General features: G+C 43.1%; 1 protein-coding gene across 1 annotated transcript; it reads right to left on the reverse strand.

Annotated features, from left to right (window-relative positions):
• Positions 1 to 1,229: 1,229 nt before the first annotated feature.
• Positions 1,230 to 21,790, reverse strand: DTL (denticleless E3 ubiquitin protein ligase homolog). Its single transcript, XM_068409856.1, has 15 exons — positions 21,745 to 21,790; positions 21,350 to 21,475; positions 20,362 to 20,460; positions 19,982 to 20,043; positions 19,770 to 19,890; positions 19,219 to 19,284; positions 17,923 to 18,038; positions 17,172 to 17,245; positions 16,158 to 16,261; positions 15,063 to 15,167; positions 12,958 to 13,070; positions 9,294 to 9,383; positions 7,345 to 7,483; positions 2,781 to 3,643; positions 1,230 to 1,298 (listed from the first exon to the last, which is right to left on the reverse strand). The coding sequence occupies exons 1-15, from the start codon at positions 21,788 to 21,790 to the stop codon at positions 1,230 to 1,232; spliced, it is 2,193 nt and encodes a 730-aa protein (XP_068265957.1).
• Positions 21,791 to 21,933: the final 143 nt, after the last annotated feature.

Below are 21,933 nucleotides of genomic sequence, written 5' to 3' on the forward strand. Positions count from 1 at the left end.
TAGAAAAACTTAATAGGGATTCAAGGTTTGGTTTGGTTTTATTTTTTTTTTTTAAAGTTCATAGGAACTATTATACCAGAAGACAGAATAAATGCTCCAACCTAAGATATGGATCTTCTACCAGCTCCCCCTGGGGAAAGCATGTCTGAGGAGTTAGTATCATTAGCCAGCAGGACAGTGATCTCATTTCAGTGACTTTGTTCTTTCAGCATCAGTGACGACTTACAATGGCAAAGCATTTAATATTAATATGTAAAATCTGTCAAGTGCTTTCTAAAATGTGAAGTGCCCCTCCCCCAGTTTACAAGCTATTATTTTCTAGATACTGTATTATAAAAGTGTTATGAAGTTATAAGTAGTTATTAGTGCCTTTACTACAGGCTGAATCTTTAAGAAGTGGCTGAGCAACCAGCTGTTATGGGATGCCTATTTGGGATAGATTAAACTAATTTTTCTATACATCTTGCCAGTATTTTATTTCAGAGAAGTGACAAGCTGTTGGCCTCAACAGCTGTAGTGCTGATGGCTCAAGAGCCGGCTAAGTCAGTAAATACAGAAGTTTTCAGACTGGGAGAAGCAAAGGGATGGCAAAAGGATTACAGGCACTATGTACCTGATTATACTTTGTCTTGTCTTAGACTCTAATCACCACCGGATGGACACAGGGTGTTTAAAAGTCTTTTACATTTACTTAACACATGCATAACTTCCATGCTGGAAGTGAGCAGTCATTGCAGTACTAGAGGAATAACTGTAGAAATGCCATTCAGCATGAAGCGGCTCAGATCTGCCTCCAGTAAGTTTCTCTACGCACATTCCAACACTTGCTTTCAGGAGGGTGTAATGATTTACACATTATTCTTAAGGAGAGGAAGTTTCAACGGCAGATTAGTAACATAAACTGACAAGCTATATATGCCTGTCAACAATGCACAGCAGAGCTGTTACTGTCTTCGGACTGTAACAGTTGCCATGTTACAAATACTCCATTTTTTATTAAAAAAAATCCATCCAAAGTCAGTAAGAGACCATGAGTGAGTATAGTGTAGATTTTTGACATTCGGGTGACTTCAATTGTTAATGGCTTTAAAAACAGAAGACTAAAACCCCAAGTTTATGAATGCCTGACAACAAACTGTGTAATCCCGACACATCGTTGTCGGTGTTGCTAAATCTGGTCTTGACACCACAGTGTCAACATCCATCAGGTGCAACTGCTGCACGCCGCTTCAGTCATTCTGTGGCTTTCTGTGGAAGTATGTGCAGATCTTCCTCATGGAAACTGAAGCGGTTCCAGCCTAGAGAAAAAAAAAAGCCAAACAAAACCAACAAGCAACATTTCTAGCTTAACAGTTCATATGCTGCAAGAGTCTTAAAGTTGCCCCTCCTTCATTGTTCCAGTTTTTAGCTTCCCAAATAAGATAGTAAGTGAAAGGTTCTTTACCATTATCTGTTTGTCTCACAGATAAGAGGCTTACTACCTACAGGAAACACTGGCTAAAACCTAGGGTTCTCTTACTGCCATAGGGAAAGCACTCTGGCTGCAGTTTCAGCTTCCCTACAGCAGTAAGAGGGGTGCAGATTTCTGAGACGTAGCTGATTAACAAATGCTGCTGGTATTCCGGGCACCTCCTCAGGCTTCGTGTGCAACACAGGAGCATCCCAAAATCTGAACTAGAGCATGCTGGGCAGGAAAGGTAATCGTTCTATAGTAATCTTTCTCCAGTGCGAATCTTTCTGTCTTGTGTTTAAACATGTACAGCATAAAGCACAAGTAGTTGTAGGTTTACTATAACCAAGATTTCTTGGTACAACCACAATATGAAGAGTGCAGCTGCTATGCATAACTTAAGGAGTGGTGGCTTGCCCATTTCACATCTGATAGAAGTGCTGGAAGAGGTGAAATCAGGTAAGACACGAGATACATTACCAAAATAACCTTAATGATGGCAACAACTTCTAGCATTAGATATTCAATTGAGAGTTCAATTTAATGAGTGAAAATTTACCTAACGTTTACTGAAAGAAGACTCAGTCAAAGACACCGTAGGACTCAGAGTCCAGTTTCACACACGAGTCGAGTTTGGTTTGTTTTAAAAAATGTAATTATTGTTTCTCAGCTTGCATGTTAAAGCCTCATGCCAACTTTTTAAACTGCTTTATAAGCTTAATTTTCAGATCCTAGGATGAGCTCTGTGCCAGGCTGCTTGTACATCAGAAGTAGGATTATGTATCTTAAGTCCTGTCCTCTGACTCTTTTGCAATTCCTTTGTTTTCTGCTAGTTTTCAATTGAAGGAACTGAAGGCATTATTTAGCCCCATGGTTTTAACATGGGTAACAAACTCTTTTGCTACCTGGGCTAGAATACAATTTAGCTCTTTCTTCCAATGCTAAAGTGGCTTTCCAGTAACATAACCAGGCAGATGTGACAGTAAACACAAACAGTACATCTGCCAGGAAAGGTGCTGTCATTATTGTGCTTCTCTGAGTAGAGCTGTATTTCAGATGACGACTATATCCTTCTAACACCCAGCTGGGGACTGAGAAGATCTCTGAGCTCCTCTGTGCCCTAAGTCCCTTTAAAGTGAGGGACATCAACATCCTAAAAATTCTCTTCCTGCATGGAGGGGATTAGTAGATAACAGCATTAATTTATCTGGCTTAGGCCAGAAATCATCCCTTTTGTCCATAATCAAAGGGATTGAGCAGGAGAGAACAAACAAGGGGAGAGTGGCAGCTAAGGAGAACTTCTTTCATGACCACTGACCGTCCTACTTACAGTTTTCAGGGAAGTGGCCGCTGCCACAGCCTCTTGTCGTTTGGCACCAGGACTACAAGATGACCGGGGGCTGTTTGACGTACTCTGGCTGCCAGCTCTGCCAGTCCGGAGCTTCTCTCCCAGAGCAGACAACCAGTTTTTTCTTTCAGGTGAACTATTCTCTTTATCTACGACCTCAGCGTCTTTCCCGCATGGAGATCTGAAAAGATGGGGGGGAGTTTGAATGTCTGATGGATTAATATGGCTTCCAGGAAAGGAAGGATCTTTTGGGCTGCGGCTGGAGCCTTCGCAGTCGTTATCCAAGTCAGCTGGGCTGAGAGAGCCTTCATCACAAACTTTTTGGTCTGCAGCCAAGTGACATAAACTCAGCTTGGATTTCTTAGCCACATGGTCCAGTTCAGTCACACAGCTACAGGCCTGCAGACACTTCTGCCCTGCATCATCCTGCTTGCTGCAGTCAAGCCTTCTCTTGGCACGCTTTTCAAACTGCAAGTGTGGGGCTTTAGGAGGGCAAGTGGCTTCCAGGAGACCTTGGGTGACTTCTGCCAGGGCTTTTCTAGGAGAAGGAGCCTTTTTCCCCACTTCTGGAGGAGAAGAGCACGGAGTCCTTGTAACCCAATGTTTAATGGACATTTTGGAGGAAGAGATCAGTTTGGGAGAAGCGCACGGGCTGGCTCCACTCCGCTTGGCTGGGGTGCGGGCTGTGGCCATCTGGGTTTTGAGAGCACCCGTTGGAGTGTTTGTAGACAGGGGAAGGTCTCCAGAATAAATGGGAGCACAGGCAGCCGGCTGTGGCGAGGACATGCACACGCTGCCCACTGTGAAGGCCTTGGCAGGAGTAGTCTGTGGGCTGGCTGATGGTCCTGATAGGGGAGAAATAAGCAGTCTGATGAGGAACACGGAACAGAATATTAAAGACAGCCCTTTTATAAACATCCCTTCCAACTAGGAGATTAATTCAATGCTGACTCTGCTTCTCAGACATACCCTTTTGAATTAAGATGTTGCATAAATCCCTCTAATATTTGTTAAACTGGTACAAGTCCGATGTAAAATCCTGTATTATATTGATAAGTACAATACAGTATGTTTGTGTCATGTCTGACGTCTATCCCATCTGTAGTGATCACTCTTACGTGAGCTACAGCAAGGGGACTGATGGACAGACTGTAAGCAGGTCCCACAGCTAATTACAATACCAAGGAAGCCTGATGCTATAATGCCCTACCATATGAATAATGCTCCTAGTCAGGCGTTAATAGTTGCATACTTTAAAGATGGAAAAAAAAAGTGTGAGAACAGGAAAGGACACACTTTCATTCTCTTCTTTTTGCTGGAGGATTTTCTGCGATGCTATATTAGTATGAAGATGGTAGTTATTTACCACACCCAGGGAAACGTGAGAAATTCTTCACCTCCTGAATGAGGACTTAAATTCCAAAGAAAATAAAATCTGTCACTGTAGTAAGTTATTTCTTTAAAACAGATGATTCCCAAACAGATATTTCACAGTGGCTTTTGAGCTCACTAGCCAAGATGTAAACCCTCCTGCTTTTAAAGAGGTTCTGACTACCCAGCTTCTTAAAACAGTAGTCATAGGTAGGGGCATAAGGACCTCACTAGTAACAGTGGAAATCATATATAGCAAAGATCTTGGTCTGCAGCAGTATTAGAGGGTTTTTTTTAAATTTAAAAAAAATTTAAAACTTTTTTTTATTTCTGGCACCCTCCAGCAGAGAACACACTAGCGGGTTTCTTAGATGCCTGCTTTCTCATTCATTTAACTTGTGGTGATGCAATTAAATAGGATAGCACCTTAGTTACTCTATGGATTTCCACTGCTGAGCACAAGAGCTCTAAACATATTCTGTATACCGGGGGTTTAATCTGAACTCTTAATTCTCAGCATTAGCACTGTACTATAAAGCACTTCATTAGAACAATGAGAAGTCTAGTGTGAATAACCTGCCATTTTCTTTAGGAAGCTGGGCTGTCTCACAAATAACATGTCAAGTGAGCACCTACACGACTCTTCGATTATATACCATACTAAGCCTCTTTCAGTCCTTCCTTTTACTGTATTATCTAGTATCCAAAATACAATTACTGGTGCATCAGAGCAAAATTAAATAGGATTCCGTATTAACAGATGCCACTATAAATCACTCTAACACACAAAACAGAGTTAAAGGCTCCTTTCCTGATAAAATATGCTACTTCATAACAACTTGCTTCAATGTGGACTAAGAGAAAGTAACTACCAAGACTGGTTCTCCTAATCTTTACTTTAATGAGCACTTAAAAGACAATAATATCTCAGCTGGGGAATTAGTTGCACTTAAAAATCTAAGCTCCTAGAGGTAGAAGAGAAGTAGCAAGCTCAGCAACTCTTGATCCCTAATGACTATCTACAAATTCATACTGCAGAAATATTGCATGACTAGCTGGATATGAGCACTCTCAGTCCCAAACCAGTCTGAAAGTTATACTGTGGAGACACTGTACAAGGGAACAAAAGCTATCCTGAGAGCTGGATGGATGTCACGGCAAGAAGCAAACCCACACTTGAGAAACATGCCCAAATTTGAGATAAAGAATATGAAGATCAGGCTTTTTTGTAAGACTGCACGCATTGTTCAGGTTTCTACTAAGCCAATTCCAGGCTGTTTCCATTTATGCTGCCATTGCATGTAGTACAATACTGTAAATACCTGCAGTCAACCTGCCTAACACCAAAGCAGGTTATTTCAGATGTTTCATACCTTCTCTACTACAAATCTTCTAGAGTGATATTATCAGTCTCCAGATTTAAGAGTCACAAATTGTCCATGCACAGGCCTGCTCCAGAAATTTGGTTACACAAAAACATAAAGTAGCGCAACTTAGGGAAACCACAAAATTTCCAAAGAAAAGGAAACTGTGCTTGCTACGCTTGACGATATAGGTCAACAGTCAATACACAACCTCAGTCTCACAATTTGTTCCGCATAAATGGGTGGGGAACTACCTAGATCTCATCCCAGCAGGTCTGAAATAGTACTTAGCTTGCCAGCTCTGAATCAGTCTCTGCAGATAGCTCTTACATTCTAACAGCATGTGCTTTGTGTTCAGGAGCCAAGGTCAGCAGGAAGCCTGCTGTTGTGTTTGCAGTGTCTGTGTACTTCCTCTTCCCTCCTGTGTTACTTTAATGCAGCAAGAGCAAGGAGAAATGTTATTTTTCTAGTATAATTGCCAAAACTGACTTGTAAAGTTTTAGTGTACAAGCTACTTTAGGTTTCAGGCTTCTGGACTAGACCTATGCTTACTTCTCTTTTGCTGAAACTAGTACACAAAGTGATTTTTGAGCCCTCTTGGAAGCAGAGTGTGTGTACACAAACCATTTACCAGCTACGGAGTAGACCTGGCACTCTCCCTGCTATTGTCCTGCAAACTTCCTGCAAGACTGTTACTCACTGGCAAAAGGTTAGATGTAATGTTATCCCATTAGTGGGATTTGGAGACCTTCAGCCTTTATTTGTGTTAGCCAAGGTGAAATTCATTTGGAGGATGGCTAGAAAAGATAGGTGGAACACAGGAAGTCACACCACCAGCTGCTGGGAAGCTATTGTATTCTTAGTTTCAGAGCTACTCTACAGAGAAGCTCATCTTATTTCACTTTTTGGGGGAGGAGGGTATTCTCCTTTCACCTACTCTACTGTAACAAAATGTGTTTCAGACAAGTCAAAGTAGTGCTATGATCCAGGGCTCCTTTCTTCTGGTATAGGGTACTGTCCAGTGAGTAGCTTCTCCATAGAGCCCAGACGTGCTCGCTAGCTGTGACAGCATGCTGTGTATCTTGTCTGATCGCCTAGGCTTTGTAGAAAGGCATTGCATTTGTTAACTAGCTTTAACATGTGAATAGATGAACACTACTGATTAATTCTGGAACATTATGATCCCATCGTGATTGTCTACATGCATTTTTGAAGTACTTTCACTACATGGCATTTGTCTGTATAGACAGTACCACTGTATGAAGCTGAAGAAAGAGATGCAATATTGATAGCAGCAGCAAAGAAATCTGTGCAGAATTCAACTACTGGGCAGGAGGAAACAGTTCAGAGTTCCAAGGCTGTACATGTGTCATCAGCCCTTTACTGGGTAAACTAGTAAAATGGAAAAAGCATATGATCTTACTACTCTTAGTTATTATTTGATATAAAAAAAAAGCGTGACTTGTTGCTCCAGTGCATGCACACATGACATCTGCTTTGGCTGTTCAGTTAGTGAACCCTGCTGATACCCACTGAAGATGTGGCTGCCCAACAAGCTGTATTAATGAATATTTGCTTTGCAGTCTGGTCATACAGACTTCGGCATACTTGTAAGCTATTTCAGCCAGCTTGTCTTGTTGATGGCAGAAGTTTTTACAAGTAGAAGTGTTTGTCTGGCTATATGAATTATTGCCTAATATGAAAAAAATAGAAGACTAATAAGACAACCCAAAGGCTTTTGTTGGTACAGAGAACAGCCAAAATTCAGAAGCCATGTTGCAGAGCAAGATATCTCAGCTCAGGGGCCTTACCTGCTCCACGTTGTCCTTCTGGTTTCTTCTGAGTGACCCAGCCCACCAAGCTGATTTTGCTGAATGCTCGTTTCTCCTCCTCAGGACGATGTCGTAAGCGCCAAATCCTCACAGTGTTGTCATCAGAGCACGTGGCAATCTACAAAATAAATTAGTTTGTTGGAGTAACCAGGGCACATCCTATGGATCACTGGCCAAATGAACTAGAACAGCTACACCTGACACACCATGCCAATATGAATGAGGGTGAAGCCTTGTTGAGGGGGTACAAGATTTGCCCATAAAACAAACCAAACAATCCAACTCTGTTTCATTACTGTACCAGAGAGCAGTATTTGCTTTAAAGCAGGCAAGGCTGCTGCCTTCATGTCTTTCTGCTAGAGAAATCTCAGTCACCAGTAACCGTTTGCCTTGTACAGCTCTGTAACTGACGGCAGTCTGCTCAGGAAGGGCCAGGGCATATTTTGAGATTTCAGTCACTCGGTAGACAAAAGCGGCCATGCTGCTTTTTGCACCTGCATCTAGGTCTGTTTTTGTTACTCAGGACCTTTTCTGCTTGGGGACGAACATTTGCAACACACTGAGAAGGTGACATTGGAAGGCTGCTGCACCAGCCTTAAGCACTATCTCTTTAGAGTCAGATGTCAGCAGTATCTGGCAGAGAAACCAACTCTGCTAGAAACATTGGCCTAGATTCCTGCCACAGCATCACGCGCTCCAAAAGGATCTGTGGAATCTTGTCCGAAGAAGCACCAGAACCCACCTAGCCCACATTTTATGGCTCTCTTTGGACAGATTAGCTGGTGACTCACATGGGAATCAGCAGCAAGAAAAAGGAAATGCTGTGGCCAAAGTTCATAGTAATCTGTATGGGAAAGTGCCTCTACTCTGACCTCTGTGACGCTAATATTGTCCCTACAGAAAGCAACTTTGCCTCTCAAATCACTCCAAGCAGCTTCCTGACCTGTCTTAGCACCACATTTTCCACTTTTCTTCATGCTTTGGCATCTCTACAATGGCTGACTCTCTTACCTGTGTCAGTAACGATTTTAAAGACTGTATTGGTCTCTATTTCCAACACATCATAATCAGGATACTGGGCCACCTCTAGATCACAGACTTCATCTAAAATGCTAATTCTTGTATTTTTGTGCATCTTACACAACTAGAACAATTCCTCCTGTTTGCCTGCAAGACTCCCACCCTGCTACACTACAACACTTTTCTGAAGACCCAGTGCTATAGTGCAAGCTAGGGAAAGTGGCTGACTTGCTTAATACTGTGGGGTGAAAGAAAATCTAGCCATTATTAGGACACTAGGATTTTTCAGGGTTATTTCTCATTTTGAGCTAGGCCAATCATTTGAACCAACCTCCTATAACATTCTCTTCCTTTTAGTGATACCTGGTACATACTTACTGACCCAATTTCACTGTAGGTTTTCGGGTGTACGCACAAATGCATCATAAAAACAGCTCAGATTTTAAAAAAGGTCACCATGAAAAGAGTCCACATGTTTTTTAAAGGGCATTAAAAACTCCTTGCTGGTCTGTACAAGACTAGCAGATGTATCAATGGTCAGACAGGTAAGGAAGCTGTAAGTATGGAACCACAAGACAAGCTTTTGGCTTCTGAAAGCCCTGATTAAATGGTTTCACAGTTTTGTCTCTGACAGGTAGCGTCACAAGCTCTCATCAGGAGAGGTCTTTGTTCATTTGCAATTTCCTAGGTCTTATCAAATAATAGCCTAAATTATTTGAAAAGAATAAAAAATTTGATACATTGTACTCATGTGACAAGCTTGGTTTACTTCCCCCCAGAACACTTTTACAAATTATTGACTATAAATTTCCTCCCAAATAAACAAATACTGCTGCAATTTCGAAAAGCAGATGTTGCCACATCACATGTATTGTTTCACGGGAAAAAGAATTTTCCAAAAAACAAACCTTAGTGAAGTCTGAAGGACACCAAGCAATGGAGGTAACTTCTTGAGAGTGACCAAGGAGTACCCGTGGAGGAAGGCTGGGCTCAGAAACCTTAAAAATTCCATAGAAAAACAAGTATACAATCAGAAGCCGCACAGCCTAATATCACTAAGACCCCACAGCCCACCTGTGAAGCATGGGAATACTTTCCATCTTTCCTATATGAGACAGATAAATCAAATGCTCTCTGCCTGTTATCATGAGGCAACAACTGATGGAGCCCTAAGAATCAGTTCATGTTTCATTTCTAGAGATGAAGCAGCTGGTCAGCACTGAGATGTACTGACTTGCCTGGAAACACTTGTTCAATTCCTGCTACACACAGGATTTCTGCCTCCAGAGTTGTCAGCCCAAAACACAACACAAGCATTTTACTATATTAAGTACCTCTACCTGTTCTAGCTAAGATCCTTAAAAGTTTGTGAAGCTCATACTTTGAATCAGGATAGGCAAATATATTCTGCTGCCGTTTTACAAATGTCCCAATCACAGGTCAATGGTTTAGGTCAAAAAATAAAACTGCCACCAACAATATCCTGTAGATGAACCTTCACTGGCTTCAGAATTGGCATTTGTATGACTGCCATGTGCTGGTACCTCCTCCAATCAACCAGCTAGACCAGAGAGCCTCTTAAGAGTTCATAAAAAAGCTTCCTAAATCACTCATGCTCATGGAACTGATGTCCATTTCTCTTACACCCTTCATAAAAATCTTTCTCCTGTTCTACAGCATTACTATTAATCTTCCGTTACAGCTCATGTAAGTGCCAGATACAGCTGAAGCTAGCATTAAGTGGCCCAAGGAAGAAAACACGCACACATACACACACAGATCATATCCAAGTTTTGCATGCTTTCAGCAGGCAATCCTTTCTGGAGCCGTGAGTCACCATTATTGATGTGACATTGTAAGGGGGATTTATCAAAGGGATTTGCATAAATGACTAAGTGAATGAACAGATCCTTTAGTGTGTGGGCAAAGGAGTAGACATTACATACAGATTTCAAAGGAAGATGTAAGACATCGGGGAAGGCTTCTGATTTACACACAAGTTTTTTTCTTGTGGATCACCTCCTACAACAGCCTGAAAAACCGCAATTGAATATCCAGCTTCAGAGGCAATCACTTGACTAAATATCCACTAAATGCCTTGGTGAAAGTATTCCCTTTTCTGCCAAAACATGGAATACTATGGGAACTAAATGCCTGTTTAGGGAATAAGCAACAGGAGATCTCAGTGCAGAGAACACCTTCATTTACATTTAATAGCTGTCTTGCTATACACACATAACAGGCACAATAGCGGTCTAGTAGCCACTGATCGCTGAAAGGAAAGTGGAGGAAGAAAATTATTCTTGCTGGGACACACTGGTTTTACACTATACTAGTGTAAATTAAACCAACTTATATTATTGTGAACTAAAGGAGGATGCATAGTTATAGGTGTGTCCACTGTGTTTGGCAGAAGACAGTCAGCCAGTCTGCACATATTGGGTCAGGATTAGCCACAGCACATGCTGCCTTTTGCCTGATTTGACAGGATATTGTTGGGGAAGTTAGAGCTATTGTGGAAAGGTTAAAAAGAGAAACTTAGGAAATGAGACCTTATTAGTTACTCACTGCAACAGCTGTTGTATCCATCTTCAAGATTCAGCATAAAATGGTGCGTAGTTTTATGCACCATATGATACAGAAGCGCTTAAATTCCAATGCTAGGACAGACCAAAGGGTGACTTAATATGGTCACCTCAGAGTGGTCTGCACCAGAGGATTCAAAGGACAATGGAACTATGGAAGTATATGACTAAAAAAGATATTTTTTTATTACCAGGAAGGCAGTTCAGCTAGATACTGTCTTTGTAGAGAGCAACCTCTCTGCTCTCTGCCTTTTATAATCTTAGGGCTGTTCAAGAGTCAGTTTATTAACTGACGAACTAGTAATTAGAAAGAACACCAACACAATAAAGTGAGTGTTCATTGCCTGGAAGTGATTTATATATGGAAACAGACTGAAAGAGCATCCTCATCAGCAATAACTTCTAGCCACAGTATTCCTTGGGAATTGCTGACCCAAACACAACTTCGCACTGCTGCAAAAGTTTCTCAAAGAAATAATCTGGGTGGACAAGGTCTTCCTCTGCCTTTCATTCCTCTCTAGATATGGAAAGCTAGCACTTTTCATTAAGTTCTTTCTGACATTACCTGTTAATTGCTCGTGCAATCTCTAACCAGGTTTTTTTCACAGCATAGTTAAGTCCTCATCCCAGGAAAAGATACATATGTTTCAGAGTCAGTAAAATCTGTCAACACTTAAAACAAATTAAGAAGCCTCTGGATATGACAGGTCTCAAAAGAAACAGTTTCATTGGAAGTCCCACTTTCTAACATGACTATGGGATTAAAATAGAAGTAATCATCTGATGATTTATTTAATAAATATGCAATACGACCTGTCACCCACATATGATAGCAACAGAAGCCTTCTGTATACGAATGCATTTTAAACGTGCTTAAATGCTTAAACTTTGAGATGTAATGACATCCTTGAATGCTCTCGACCCAGTCCCAGCCTGCGTTCCAGGGAAGTATCAAAACACATCAACACAGAATGCGCAACCCAAGTCTGCACAGGTATTTTTGCTGAACTCACACAGAACATGAGGAAGGTTAAAATTACACCACTTGGCATGGGAATAGCCATGCTACTGCACTCCTGCTGCTTGAGTAAGCAACCTAGCTGCTTACAAGTGTTCTCCAAATCAAAGATAATACATGCTCAAACCACAATCACAGCAGGCTGGCCCTTTGCTCTCAAAGGTTTGTATTTTACTTTGAAACTCATCGTGAAAGGGGTAAGCAAGTCAGCATTCCTTAAAAATTACCCCAAACCTGAAATAAGCAGTCACCTGTGGTTTTTATCTATTCTACTTTGGATAAGTCCACTCTGTTCCCATATGGCTGTAAAGTATGGAGAACAGAACTTGAAGCACGCCTTATTCTGAGGTCCCTGCTATTAACTTGGTGACATTTGCATTTCTTACACATCAGCACAAGATGCCAAGTGACGAAGCCTCTCAGCTGTCAGACGTGCTTTGGAATTTTGCTGAAGGGTCTGGCTGAGCCCTTACTGTACTACAAAGGCTTTAACTACTGTAAATTCAGCATGAGAAAAAGCTATGTCTGAAGCAAAAGCTGGAAAAAGGGAAAGTGGGGGGAAAGAGTGCCCTTTAAAACACCTGGTATTTTATTGGTATGTTTCTGTCAATGTGCTCCACTGCTAAATATGAACCGAGAACTGTCTGTCTACTTGTCATAGCTGGCTGAATCACCAGGATTGAAAGAGGATTTTAATGCCCATTAAAACCAGATTAAGATCAGCAACTTGCAATAAGCAGCAGCGATGAGAGACGTATTGATGGCAGGAGGTTAGCTCTGTTTTACATTAAACAGTTACATCTAGCCTTGACAGCAACACACTCTGGGCACAACATGCCAGGAGCTAACCCCATGCTGCTGTAAGTAGGAGTGGGAGGCAGGGAGTGTCCTATGTGAACATGAAAAGCAAACAGAATGGAAGAGTGGAGCAGCTCTGGGTTGCACACTTGGGTCTCCCAATGGCCTCACCTTCCAGATGTATGCGTTGCAGTCACTCGAGCCACTGACCAGGAACTGGTCATCTGGGCTGGTGCTGGATTTGATGTAAAAGGTTGAATTCTGGTGCCCGCTGAAAACTGCCACTGTGGGGAGAAAAGAAAAAAAAGAAAATAAAAGCCCCACTCAATGCACAGCCATGGAGTGAGTTGCGCAAGCAGGGCTGATCTTACAGGATTTTCCTGCCTGGCCACGTATCCATATCCTCTGGAGAAAGTGGTTGCACTGCTCCCTCGCTCTGGGGCAGGAAGCCTTTATTATTCAACGGGAGCCCTTCAGGCTTCCCAAATGAAGCAGGTTTACCTGAACAGCTCTCTCCACAGCATTAGGAAGCAGTGGCAGTTTCATTAAAGCTTTAGCTTCACCCACGTCACAAGCAGGCCGGGACGTCACCTGGGCTGCCCCACTACTCTGGTTAAGGTTCCTTGTCTCTTCCTCTCTCTCAGCCGCCACCACCAGCCCTGCTACGTTCACGGGGGCAGTCGCACAGAAAGTGTAGCAAGGGCCTTCTTCCACCCAGGCGGCAACAAAGGCGCTTGCTGCTCCTTCCTCCTGCTGCTGGCATCTTTGTCAACAAAACTTGCATCGTGTCAGCCACACTCACCGGTTGCCTATATTTAAAGTCTCAGTAGTGTTTACTAAAGCCTTCAAACCATCGCCCCGAATGGCTGCTGTTTCCCGTATCACAAGGACCGGAGGAGCCGGCAGCCAGCACAGGAGCTGAATGTGGATCTAAAGCACACAGCCACACTACATCCCATCCTCTCATCGGCACAGAAAGGGCGAGTTTCCTGATGCAGTGCCAGGCAGGGCTGGCACCTCCTTGACCAGCCCTGTTTTAATAGTGATTTTGGTGAAAGAGGTGACCCACAGGATGGATCCCTTAGCTTTTACCCGCAGCTCTCTCAAGTGCAGCAGTCACAGGACAGCGAGTCCTTTCCTAAGACAGACCTACCAGCAAGTCCTGTTACAGTGAGGATTTCCTCATGTCCTCCTGCAACCTAAAGCTGCCTACGTACCAGATAAGTGCAGCTGTGATTGGGATGAAAGCCAGCGAGCAAGGAGAGAGGCACCGACCGGTGGGCAGGCGCTGCCCTCTGCGGGAACAGTGGCACAGAGAGGAGCCCCGTGTATTTCATCCAGCTGGATGAATCGAGATTGAATCGAGTGTTGCTGGGTTTTATCGGCTGCACACAGAAGGCAAGAGCCCCATGAGGAGGCTGAGGGCGGGATGCCCTGTGCTTTAGAGAGCCCTGTGCAGCGGGGACAGGCTGGTGAGCGTATTTCCACAGCTCAGTGGTGGCACCCGGGGTTAACCTCAACAACTGACTTGTTAATATTTACTACTTGCACCACGCCTTGACTTTGGAAGTGATCCCACCCACCAGACTGCCTTCCTGAAGAGCAGACAGGACACATCGTTCATTTAATTTCAATTAACTGAGAGACTGAGAAAAGGCAACGGACACTAAATCCTGTGTCTGGCTGGAATGCATCTAACAAGTTTTGCTGCTTTCTGAGAAGCGGCCACTGGCCTGTGACAAAGCAGCTTAGTGCACTGAAGTCCACAGGCTGCCTTGTTGACGTAAAGGTCACAGATGCACAGCTGAAGGAATCTAAAAAGCTGAAGCATCTCCACAATATGCTGGGGATGCTTTCTCCCAGCAACTGCGGTAGAAGCTAAATTTAAAAGACACCTTAAAATATCTGAATATGACCATTTTACATGGATTCATATCTAAGAGCTTGAAAAATCAGTGATTGCCAGTAAGCAGAAGATTCAAACTACCCATTCCTCACCAGACAACATGCAAACTACCCTTAGTCTCAGTCTGGGTGAACCAGTATCTGCACTCATGTAAGTTTTTGTGCTATTAATTTTATATGGATGGCTTAACACAAAATATGAACAGCCCTTGTAACAGGTGCCTTCTCTTCCGGGTAGCTTTAGCCATAAGAGCATGGAATAGGTTTCCCAAGCATTCAAGCTGGTCTCTCTACGTTACAGGGAGAAACTCGCCTTTCTATGCTCTGTAACATCTATTTTTTGCAGCTATTTCCACAGATATCATGCTTACCTGGAGTGGTGCTTAAACTTGTCATATTGAACATGTAGATACTGTCATCAGTGCAGTTAGCAAACAGATTAGCACCAGTGGAATCGAAAACCAGACTAGAATATCCTACAGACAAAGAGAGAAGTTCTTCATAAGAAATAACTCCACAAAAAACATTTTGGAAAACAGGCATTCTCAAAGAAAAGCCGAGACAGGGTAATTTGCAAAGGATCTCCATCACGTATGAGATTGCCATTGGAAAGTTTATTTGTTTCACAGAGCACTTGCTGGAGAAGGAAAGTTTCTAGAATAACATCTACATTTTCTCATGAGGATTCAGGGTGATATTTAGAGAAGAATCTCACCTTCAGAGCAGGCAAGCGATTTATTTGATAGTTTCAAATGGATAACAGGAACAACCAATTGTAGAAGCAGAGATTAAAAACAAATAGAAATCCTCATGCTTTGGTAGAATAAGCCATCCTCTGACTTGCTAGTGATTCAGGTTCAAGAAAAATCTTTCCCTGCAAACAAATTATTTCACAACCAGCTCCTCGAGGATTTCCCTCATGTTCTTGGGACTGACACTGACCATTACCACATAAAGATGGTTGATTTGACAAGTCATCAGGAATTACTGTGTTGCATCAGAGCATTGTAAGGCGTTAAGATACAAAGAAGCACAGAGCAACACAAATAAGAGTGCTATTGTTTTTGATAACAAACAGCTTCAAGTATTGTTCAACTCTGGAAGGTTATAATGTAAAAAACACAGTCCGGTCTGTTGTCTTTGCAAGATACAATGCAAAGAAAGAGTTCAATCTGATTTCTACTCACGCATCAAAACGACTAGCTAAATTCTACCTTGAGAGCTCTCATCTCCATTTCTGAAAATGAACTGCTGAAGCTTATGCAAGATTTTATCATGGGTGCAATGATACAAAAGTGGGGCACTTTCACTCTTCAACTCGAAAATTTGGTATTGGCAATCCAAATTGCTGACCCTGCTGATCTTGTCAGTCTGATCAATAGTTGGCTAAAAAGATAAGAGGTGGCACTGTCAGTACTTCTTAAATTCACTTTGCACTTTAACAAATACATCCTCCAATAACTTACCAAGTTTGCGAGTACTGGTCCCAGGGTAGCAGAAAGACTTGAAAGGCACTGGGTCTTGACGGTAAGCGGCATAGTTCTTACGCAGGTCCCATACTTTGATCACACTGAAATAGAAAAGCACAAGTCTCTTCAACTTCAAAATTTCTTTTGCAGTGCTGATAGGGCCTTCTAAGAGCACAGGAAGAGGTTGCTTATTACTGAGGGGTGTCCAGTGCTAAGGAGCACAACTGAGCAGAAGTACAGCAGAGATGTGAGTATGGATGAGGAAGCAGCACTGTCTTCTGTAACTAACACGAGATACAACAAGAGCCTGCAAGTCAACTTTCTTCAACTAGTAAAAGGAAATACAAGGATGCCTTTATATTCCTGACTTGTAGATTTAAAAATGAAGCCCTTCAAGTTTTTTCTTGCTCTCCAGGAGCAAGCCTCTCTCACGAGCCATAGGCAGGAGAGTCAATCTTATCTGCCTCAGAAAGGCTCTGACCACATGCTAAAGAATCGCATCCTGAGAGGGTAATCTCCGTGCTAATCAATGAGACAGTTTGCTCAAGCTCCAAGATGCTGCAACGGATCTGGCACCTAAAAGAATGCATCTTTTGTAACTCAAGGCAACATTTTCTCAAGCACACCTACACATATGCAGGCACCAACTACCCACTTGCATCCCAAAACAGCTCACTGTCTAACAATAGTCTGTTTATGTGTGGTCCCATAGGTCCTTGAGAACAGAGAGAGATGATAAGAACTGCTCTCGTTCTGCCTCATAGCTAAACACTAAAATGAGCATTTATCACATATGCACAATTTGTCCCAGCACTGCAATCTCCAGTAAGGAAGGAAAGCAGCATTCAGCTTTGCCAACGCAAGCTGGCACCATAGCTTTGCTGATTCTACATAATAGTAACTCTAGCCTTGTAGGCCACTGAGTAATCTCAGAAAAAAAAATCTTCCAATCTTTTTGTGCCACTAAGAACACACAGAATAGACAGAACAGCAGGCATCCGCCCTCCTTACCCATCAACGGCTCCTGCAGAGATAAGAGTATGCTCGTCCTGAAGCAGCACCACAGTTACACTCTGCTGGAAATCCTTAAAAAGAAAAAAAAAAAAAAAAAGAACTTTATTTACTTTCAAGGTCAGCAAGATCTTGCTGCTTAGTTCAAGGCCAAGTGAATACTGAGAAAACCTCCTAGCCAGGCGAAAGAACCTGGAAATACCAGATGCCAGTTAGGACACAACAATCCTTTGAACACTCCCACCAGTGAAATCGCCACTGAGCGGTAAGTGTTTGAGCGGCCGCAGTTTGAGATTGTACCTTTCAGGTCAGAGATAAGAGAGATGCCTTCATCACAAGGTTTAATAGATTGAATAAGAGCAGGTCTTACTCCAATAAGGCAGTAATTTGTGTGGTCAAATTAGGGGGGGGGGAAAGAAAGAAAAAACCAACTTATAACCTTCCCTATTTCCCCCCTCAAAAAAGGAAGGCTGGCCATTCCTTTCCTCTCTGGAATAAAAAAGATGTATTTTCACATGGCATTTGCACAAAGGTGGCTTTGATGGCATGTGGGTTGTTAGACAACTAAACAATGTCTAAAATTAGCCATAGCAAGTGACCATGACACAAAAATCTACCTCTGCAAAGATAAATGGAAGCATTTACCACATCCAAGCCAAACATTTCTCTCGATAATTACTTACGAAGACTTCTGTGAATAACATCATTGTCCTCAGAAGAGGGACCTGCATTTCATTCCCCAGATACCTACCACCAAGGGAGCAAGTCCTCTTAGGTTCTGCCTCTTCTTCTTTGGTTTGGAAGGAGTCTGCTTGTCAACCACATTGTGTGCTCCACTGATTTGATTCACCTGCCTGTAAAATCCATCTGAAAGAAATCAGACATCTCAATTAAGAGTTTCTGTGCAATTTTGCTATCGCTTTAATAAAACAGGCATCAGCTTGGAATAAGTCCTAAAAAGTGGCTGAGATTAATCTTTAAAAACATTAATGTATTCTGAAAACAAAATTTGATAGTTACATACGAAACTGATGAGAACACAGTAGAAAACAGGAGCACATACTGCAAAAAATTACAGAGGTCAATGTAGCATGGACTTTGAAACTAAAACTGGTCTAGGCAGGCTGCCTTTGGAAATCGTTACCCCTTGGTCTGGTCTTCAGCATGCATCCTGGTCTGGAGCATTCAGACCATCTCATCGCAAGCAGAACTGCACTCACAGGAAGGCTTCCAGTGCTTTTCCACACTATTTTATAATTTTCTATTTAGCTTTTTGTCTGCTACTTCTCACTTTATGAAACGTATTGCTTTACTAGAGTAAAGCAACTTTTCTGCTTTTTTTCCTGTACCATCCACTTCAGTCATGTGAAGTCTCCCTTTTCCTCCACTTGCCACTTTGAAGAGCCAGGCAACCTGGGACAGATGAGTGAGTGAGACATGTTCTGGCAGCACGGGCCAGGAAACTGCTGGGACAGAGCAGGGAACTGGGAAGAGGCATAAGGGCATGACCTGACCAGGGAAGGAAAAGCTCCAGGAATCAGAAAGAGAGGAGCAGAATGAGCTCACCCTGCATTTAGTAGGTGTTCCTACAATATATCCAGTTGCTCCCAGCACTCACAAGCTCCTTTGCCCCTGCACTTTCTGCCTGCCTTCCTACTGTGGTAGGAGCCTTCCCAGCTCTGCTTCATCCCTCCGGATGGCTCTGACCTAAGCACTCTCACCCAGCCCATCTATCTCCGTGCTGTCCCACACAGGGATGTATTCTGTACCCCCTTACGTCCCTACCAATACACAGGGTATTATCAGGCCAGCATGTATATCATGCTCAAATCTGAGACTGTTACAAAGTGGAAAAATGTATTATACATAGAAGAAATACCTATTCCATCCTTTTACTGTACTAAAGCAGTACACTGTTGTCTGACAATCCTCCTCTTACTAAAGTGTTGCCTATATTATAATCAAAAGCATTAGTCCAAGTACGTCTGAATACTGTTTTTACATAAGATACTGAGCTTTTTTGATACATATCTGAAAGTTCAGTTACCTTTCTTGTTGCATCTGGTATCCCAAACCATGATGTTTCCATCTCTGCCTCCAGTACAGAAGACAGCTGAGAGAGAGGAAAAAGAGTGCTATTAGCTTCCAACAGTGTTAATTTAATTAACTGAATGCAGTACAATGTCGTCTATGTGCCTCTGGCACTTCTGCCCCAAAACTTGGGATGCCAGTCCTAGAAATACAAAAATCAGGTCGTTGTTCTGCCATGCTTTTTGACTAGTTTACTTACTCTTCCTAGTTTTTTTTTTACTACTACTCTAGAGAAACCTGCTAATGAAATTACTATTTACACACTTATGTGTGGACGTAGGTATCATATCTTAGACTTGCCCAAGATCAGAAATGTGCAGATGTTAGCATCAGGTCACTGTGAAGTTCCAACAAGTTAGTTTTGCTTCACTGGCTGGGTAGCTGCTCAGTCAGCCTGTGCTATTTGTAACTGTCAGTTTCCAAAGCCCTTTTTTAGCCCCAAAAGTACCAATGTGCCAGGGGGAAAGAAGAAGGAAAAGACAGACAACAGGGAATATCAACATTTACCTTTCTCATATCTAGAAAAGGCAACTGACTTGAGGCTACACTGGTGACCTTTGCATATGCCAAGAAGCTCGCCAGCTCTCACATCCCACACCTTGGCTGTCTGATCTCCTGAAGCAGTGACCTTCAGAGGAAAAAATAAAAAGCTTTAGTCATTTTCTGCACACAGTTGCCAAAGCATTAAAAACAAAGTTAGATGGCAAAAGACTGCTTACAATCCTGTGTTCCCCTGGCACCCAGGCAAGGTCAAATACGGCATTTGAGTGAGCCTGCCATTCTAACAAGAAAACAAAAGCCAAGATTAGTTCAGTGCTTTGCAGCATGATATTTTGCTTAATACTAAAGAACATCAGACACTGAAACCAGAAAACTTGTCAACAGCTTGCCTTAGGCAACACAGAACAATTCACCTACTACTGCTGTTCTAAGAGCACACTCACGCTGCTGCTTTGTAAAGAAGACTCAGCATTGTATATGAAAGGATTTAAGTACTGCCCACATTTATGGTTAAACGACTCGCAAAAATCTTTCTTTGATTCCAGTAAATCACGTACTTGTCACATCAAATGAAGATCACATTCTATATAATATTTACCCTTAAAGATGAGTTTGCTGGTAGTTTGAGCTTCAGTATCATACAGTCTAACAAATCCTTCTTCATTTGCAACTGCCAGTATATGCTCCAAGTTTGGGGCTGAAAAGAAATCCAAACGTTATTTGTGTATTATGTAGCTGATTCATAATCATGCCCCTGCTCTTTGAGAAGGGCCACAGACACTTTAAATAGGGTACATAGCAAATAGCTGTGAAAGAAACTGTATTTACATAGCAATTTAAATGTTCAAAATGCAGAAATATTGGCAAGCATTGTTTCTAGACGTTCCATTCAGCAGCTACTATACATGGGCAATCAAATGGCTCCAGGAGCAACTTTTGAGATAATGGCCTCTTTCACCAGCTATAATAGTTCTCCAGTTATAGTTTTCTGTATCTATACTACCTATCCTTTACAACCTCCAGTATTTTCTATGGATCTGAGTTGGAAAACCAGGAAGCTGCCTTGGAGAAAGGTACAAGCTCACACCAAAACTAGAGTACTACAAATGAGGGAGTTTTGTCCTAAAGATCCAGGAACTTCCATGCTTTCTTCACTCATCACGTATTTATCATGGGGAAGCGCTACATGTCTACTGACATACATCCACCTCTTTGATTTCTACTTACCATTCTCCATCCTGTTATATCTTTTATATATTTTGAACAAAGCCCAATTTTTCAACTGTGTAGCCTAGCACTGTCACCAAGAGGACATACCTTGAAACAGACAAAGCTGAAACAAAGAGACGAAAATAAATGCTTTGTAGTTGCTTCTTTAAGGGAATACTTTCCACCAGTATATCTAGGAGCACCATGATCCAATTTAGATCACATCTAGGTGCAAGTACACTATTAGCAGCTCACTTTAAAACAAGAAACTCTGCAATCATATCGCGAAACACATTTTTTTTTGTAAAAAAAAAGCTGACAGCGGTGCCCACGCCCTGTCAGCCCCCCTAAAAGGGCCTTTCGGGAGGTGACTTTACCTGCAGAAAAGGTACAGCCGAACGGCGGGACCGGCATTCCCGTTTCCCCGTAAGACAGGTGGTCATCTTCTCGGCTGCACTGGTAGCTATCCAAGAGATGCTGCAGGGGAAGCGGCGAGGACCGACCTACAACGAGACAGACGGACCGTAACCGCACCAGGCATCACGGACTCGGACGCGAGGAGCCCCGAGGCCCCCACAGCGGCCGTGGCGGCGCCCGAACCGCTCACTCCGCACACAGGCGGGTCTAACCCAGGGACGCCGAGACCACTGCTATGGCAGCGGCCGACCCGGGCTCACGCCGCCGCGGTGCCGGCGCCCGGGTAAGGGGCAGCAGCGGTGCGGTGCGGGACGGGGCGGGGCGGGGCGGGGAGCGGCGCGGCCGCGGTACTTACGGGGCGGCGGGGCCGAGGCGCGGCGGAGCAGCGCGCGGCACAGCATGGCCAAGGACACTCGGCGCGCGCGGATGCGGACCCGTACCCGGACCCGACTCGTGGCGCCAACTCCCGCCACCGACCGGCCCGCCAAACGCGCCTCGGCTCCTCATTGGGCAAGATGCGCCCGCTTCGCCACGCCCTCTCCCT

Source organism: Nyctibius grandis, chromosome 1, assembly GCF_013368605.1.
Source record: "Nyctibius grandis isolate bNycGra1 chromosome 1, bNycGra1.pri, whole genome shotgun sequence".
Classification (NCBI taxonomy): Eukaryota; Metazoa; Chordata; class Aves; order Nyctibiiformes; family Nyctibiidae; genus Nyctibius; species Nyctibius grandis.

Coding starts and splice junctions, on each gene's coding strand:
- DTL (XM_068409856.1), bottom strand. CDS start 21,790: ATGCTGTGCCGCGCGCTGCTCCGCCGCGCCTCGGCCCCGCCGCCCC. Junction 19,891..19,981: donor TGCCAGGGGAACACAGGATT/GTAAGCAGTCTT, acceptor TTTCCTCTGAAG/GTCACTGCTTCAGGAGATCA. Junction 9,384..12,957: donor GCAACGCATACATCTGGAAG/GTGAGGCCATTG, acceptor GGAATTTTTAAG/GTTTCTGAGCCCAGCCTTCC.